The following is a 5501-nucleotide window of genomic DNA, read 5'->3' as shown; positions in this document are numbered from 1 at the left end:
TCACATCCAGAAATATAAGAACTTGCATTTTTAAGACAAGTTAATTTGTACGCAACCTGTACCCAACCTGTACGTAACCTGTACATAACCTGTACTAACCTGTACCCAACCTGTACGCAACCTGTATGTAACCTCCTGTACACAACCTGTACGCAACCTGTACGCAACCTGTGCGCAACCTGTATGCAACCTATACGCAACCTGTACACAACCTCGTGTACACAACCTCCTGTACGTAACCTGTATGTTACCAGTACGCAACCTGTACGCAACAACGTTACCTGTATGCAACCTCTACGTAACCTGTACGCAACCTGTACGTAACCTCCTGTACGCAACCTGTACCTAACCTGTACGCAACCTGTACCTAACCTGTACGCAACCTGTACCTAACCTGTACGCAACCTGTACATAACCTGCACACAACCTGTACGCAACCTGTACGTAACCTCCTGTACATAACCTGTATGCAACCTGTAGGTAACCTCCTGTACGCAACCTGTACGTAACCTGTAAGTAACCTCCTGTACGCAACCTGTAAGTAACCTCCTGTACGCAACCTGTACGTAACCTCCTGTACGCAACCTGTACGTAACCTGTAAGTAACCTCCTGTACGCAACCTGTACGTAACCTCCTGTAAGTAACCTCCTGTATGCAACCTGTACGTAACCTGTATGCAACCTGTAGGTAACCTCCTGTACGCAACCTGTACGTAACCTGTAAGTAACCTCCTGTACGCAACCTGTACGTAACCTCCTGTACGCAACCTGTACGTAACCTCCTGTACGCAACCTGTACGTAACCTCCTGTACGCAACCTGTACGTAACCTGTAAGTAACCTCCTGTACGTAACCTCCTGTAAGTAACCTCCTGTACGCAACCTGTACGTAACCTCCTGTACGCAACCTGTACGTAACCTGTACGTAACCTGTATGTAACCTCCTGTACGCAACCTGTATGTAACCGGTACGCAACCTGTATGTAACCTGAAGTAAAAAAGTAAATGTTCAAACACAGGGCGGCGCAAACACGCCCATCCATGACACGGCAGCGTCCTCGTCGGGAGGGTTTAAATTGCAGCACCTGCAGATGGAGAGTCAGTCTCCTCACAGAGACGACAGCAAGAGTCAGAGTCAGAGACAGAGTCAGAGTCAGAGACAGAGACAGAGTCAGAGACAGAGACAGAGTCAGAGACGACAAAAGAAGGAGAAAGGGGCCCACCAAGGCGAGAATAAGCTCATCCTTTGACTCATCATGTGGACTGTTCTTGTGGTTCTTGTCCTCTTGACATGTAAGGAAATCAAGCTTTGACCTGTTGTGGTTATGAAGGTGTTTGTGATATACATTGATGAAGATAATGATGAAGATGATGATATTTTTCTTAAATGGTTACAGCTGGATACAAAGCAGCGGCCTATGACAACGAACTCAATTCTGTGTTGGGGAAGTTCTGTGATGAAGGCAACGTTGTGTCAGGGATAGAAAGGTAACATAACACACATGTACACGCATGTATACACATGTACACACGTACACACATGTACACGCATGTACACACATGTACACACGTACACACTGTCATCTACTGTCGTCTGAGACTTTTCATATTAAAACTTGAGAAAGTGCTTCCCAAGGCAGCAATAAAAGACATTAAAAGACAACTGTTATATATATAATATAATCTATTTTATCTTACTTGATAAGAATCAGAAAAAAGGTGAGTTGATTAAATTATTACTAAAGTATTATATAAGTATCAGTAAAGGTGATGGATTGATTAGATTTTATTGTCAGGCAGTCAAGTCTAAAATTTGAGCAAAACAAGACGGGACAGTTGTGATTGACAGAAAATAAGCATGACAACATGTGGTTTACCTAGGATTAAGTTCCATATTTAATGTTAGGATTGACTGATGCACAAATGGAGTCTTGGGGGACACCGTAGTCATAGTCAGAGACGTTTCTCGTAACTTTCATTTGGGTTTTTAATTTACAGCGCCTACAATGACGACAACAATGATCGCCAGTGGACGATCGGATGCAGGCCTCTTCTACCCGTTTCCAACTGCGTCTGGTCTGGGTTTTTCGATCTAAATCAGCAAGAACTCAAATACAACTGCCCTGCTGATCATGTCATTAACGGCATCTACAGCATTTATGACACTTCTACTCAAGACAGGAAGTGAGTCACAGCACGCCAGAGACTGAAGAAGAAACGTTTGCTTGACTTGTTGTTGTTATTGTTGAAATTATTACATAATTACAAATGAATAATAATGATGAATATTTTCAATTTCTCAAGGTGGAATTTCCGGTGTTGCACTAACACAAAACTGATCTCCTTTGAATGTGGGGAAACATCAATGATGAACTTCTTTGGAGAGCACTTCAGCTGGACTGTGCCTGGAGAGAACATCCTGACCGGCGTCAGCACACATGGCAAGAACGCTGACGGGTAATGGACACGAGCTGCCAACAACAACCGCGCTTTGAAAATGAGAAAATGACTTTTTAAAATGATGTTTTTACTTTGATTGACAGAGATCATCGCTGGAGTTACAGCTACTGCAGAGCGGTGATCGTTGGTGATTCATTTCATTCTACTTTGTTCCCGTAACCTGCCGTAGATTTAAGTGATCTGACTCTGGAAGCTTTCCACTGGAATTAACGGGAAAAAAGTGGAAATATTCATATAGTTGTTCAATAATATATTGCATTATAATCTTTGGCTAAAACAATCACATTTGATGCAAATACAGATGAATATCGACGTTATTCCTCAATCACAGGCACATAGCACACTACACTAAGCCTACATGCACTGTGCATTCCTCCATCACATGACATTATAGATTATAGATTACAGATTACCACCAAAAACATCTGCAACAAAAAAGCCTTAGAGCAAATCCCACGTCAGCAGAAGTCTCTGAGTTCTCACTGAAATGCTGGTGTTTTTCTGTCTCTCTGTTTAGATTCAGAGACGTCCACGTCAGAACTCTTTGCTGCAAACACAGCAGATTCTCTCACTGATGACGATGTTGTCACATCGACAAAGAATTCACTGTCCTGTGATGACTGCTTCTGGTCAAATGTAAACGGACTGGTCCAAGTTCCATACACAATAAGTGACACCTTTACCAGCAATGAAAAGACCGTCATTGAACAAGCCATCAATGAATTCCAACTGAGCACATGTGTGCGCTTCGTCCCTCGCACGAGTCAGATCAACTACGTCAGCATTGTGAAGAAAACCGGATGTTGGTCAACGATTGGTCGAAAGGGAGGGATGCAGGAGTTATCTCTCGGGGTGGGCTGCATGTCAAAGGGCATCATTCAGCACGAGTTAATGCACACGCTCGGCATCCAGCACGAGCAGAGTCGATCCGACCGAGACATCTACGTCAGGATCAACTTGGACAACGTCGACACTGCTTACCAAGATAACTTTCGGCGTCTGGACACGGTCAACCTCAACGTCCCGTACGACTACTCGTCCTTGATGCATTACGGACGCAAAGACTTCTCAAACAATGGACAGGACACCGTCACACCTTTGCTCGCCTCAGCATCCATCGGCCAGAGGATCGGTATGACAGAGAAGGACTTTCTGAAGATCAACAAGCTTTACAGCTGCAGTAAGTACAACACTTCTCCTGGTTTGTGTTCTCTGAGAACTTTGAGTGGAACTCTCACTGTGGGCTTCTTCTTCCAGAGAACTACCTCCATAAGAGCGGAGAGTGGGACAGTGAGGTGGGGCAGAGTTTCACTCGCCAGTGTCCTGAGGGCCAAGCTGTTTCCAGCGTCACCAGGTGAGCTCCACGCTTGTTCTACAAGAGCTGACGATGATTTTACAACTCTGCCATCTAGTGGTCACTTATTTAAGTTTGTTTCCACTGCAGCGCCTACGTCGAAGCTAAACAAGATCGACACTGGGGGGTCACGTGCAAGGCTTTCCAGAACACCAAGATATGCCGTTGGTCAGCTTATGTGAACGAGTACTCGAAGGCCTTTAACTATGAATGTGGAGACAACGAAGTGATCGCTGGCGTCCACAGTGAATTCAGCAGTTTGGTGTATGACAGGAAGTGAGTGTCCTTTGTTTTTAGATCGGCTGCATTCATGTAGAAGAGTTCAGCTCATGTGTTTTTCATCTGACTGTTCGATTCAGTTACAAATGAACACAGTTTAAACCAGATTACATTCACAAGCACATCATGTAGAGTAGTTCTGAAAAACTCAAAAAAACAAGTCAGTTTCCCGTCTTTCTGCAAAAGCCCTTTTACACAGTTCAGTACAGATGAAGATACATTAGAGTTTTACCTTAGATATGAAAGTAAAGTACCAATGACTGATGGTTCAGGTGACCAGAGCACGAAGACTTTACACTTCCTAATAACCCTCATATTGAAAACTTCTCCATAATCCAACACAAGCCGCTTTTTTGCATTCAAAGAAAAGAGAGCAGCAGGTGTTTGCACAGGTGAAGTCACGCCTCACTCTCGTCTCACAGGTGGAAGTTTTACTGCTGCAAAGCCTCTTTCAGCCTCTTCAACTGTAATTCGGACCCATTCGTCAACTACTACGGCGAGTACTTCAGCTGGAAGGTCGCCAGCGCCAGCTTCCTCAAAGCCGTGACGAGCATTTTTGATCCAAACACAGGGTAAGTTTTTGTCCGTCAGCGTTTCCTCTGAGAAAACTCAGAATAATCTGTTTGTTTGTTTTGACAGCGATCGTCGATGGAAGTTCTCGTACTGCCAGAGTAAAGTGGAATGAATCTGCCGTCTCTCAGTGATCCACATTTATCATGTAGAGTAAATAAATACTGTGTTTGTGTGTGTGTGGTGGGGGTGCTTATATGACACATATAACAAAGATAGATCTTAATCTTCAAATTAATATGAACTCTTATTAAACTTCTGAAATGCTCGATTTTGGAGTCTATTTTTTTGTGTGTGAAATTTTCCCACGATTGAACCTGAGTTTCTTCAAAAATGTCAAAAATCACATTGTAATTTATTATCAAAGTATTTATTAGTAATGCAATGAAAATGAGTGGCCACTACCACAGCACTCTGTGATGTGGTAGTATCGCAATACTGCACGACATTGTACAATCAAACCAAACATGGTGGCGTGCATCTAGCTCAAACATTTCCACATCGTACACTATCAAGAGGAAAAAATAAGGGACAAAAATCCTTGTCAGTCATATTTCCTTTTCTGCACGTGAAGAGGGCAAACACGGGAGACTGGAGGATCTGGAGGGAGACAAGAAGGCCAGCGACCACGTCCAATTGTCGTGAAATTCAAACACTTCAAACTAAAAGGAATTGGTCAAGGGCCGAGGCAGGGAGCTGGCAACGATTGGCTGGAAACTTGTCACATGGAAACAGATGCCTTCAGGGTTCACAAAAAACCTCCGACAGACAGCCGGAAAAGCTGATTACAACCGATTACAACCACACATTCAAAGAATGGTCTAATTATCGTATATTTG

The 5501-nt window shown here is 43.6% G+C and overlaps 1 protein-coding gene across 1 annotated transcript; it reads left to right on the top strand.

The window, feature by feature from the left end:
• The first annotated feature begins 1163 nt into the window (after nucleotides 1–1163).
• Nucleotides 1164–4933, top strand: LOC131460227 (zinc metalloproteinase nas-14-like). The gene is made up of 10 exons (XM_058630519.1): nucleotides 1164–1292; nucleotides 1397–1487; nucleotides 1998–2183; nucleotides 2304–2456; nucleotides 2543–2586; nucleotides 2977–3639; nucleotides 3717–3813; nucleotides 3904–4089; nucleotides 4515–4664; nucleotides 4732–4933. The coding sequence occupies exons 1-10, from the start codon at nucleotides 1256–1258 to the stop codon at nucleotides 4775–4777; spliced, it is 1653 nt and encodes a 550-aa protein (XP_058486502.1). The 5' UTR covers nucleotides 1164–1255; the 3' UTR covers nucleotides 4778–4933.
• The last annotated feature ends 568 nt before the right edge of the window (nucleotides 4934–5501 follow it).

Source organism: Solea solea, chromosome 6, assembly GCF_958295425.1.
Source record: "Solea solea chromosome 6, fSolSol10.1, whole genome shotgun sequence".
NCBI classification, from domain to species: domain Eukaryota; kingdom Metazoa; phylum Chordata; class Actinopteri; order Pleuronectiformes; family Soleidae; genus Solea; species Solea solea.
The sequence above is the reverse complement of the archived record's forward strand: the minus strand, read 5'-3'. Positions and strand labels throughout refer to the sequence as shown.

Excerpts from the sequence above, each read along its gene's own strand:
- LOC131460227 (XM_058630519.1), top strand. The coding sequence starts at position 1,256 with ATGTGGACTGTTCTTGTGGTTCTTGTCCTCTTGACAT. Across the intron at positions 1,488-1,997 it reads GTTGTGTCAGGGATAGAAAG|CGCCTACAATGACGACAACA; the intron begins GTAACATAACAC and ends TTTAATTTACAG. Across the intron at positions 4,090-4,514 it reads AGTTTGGTGTATGACAGGAA|GTGGAAGTTTTACTGCTGCA; the intron begins GTGAGTGTCCTT and ends CTCGTCTCACAG.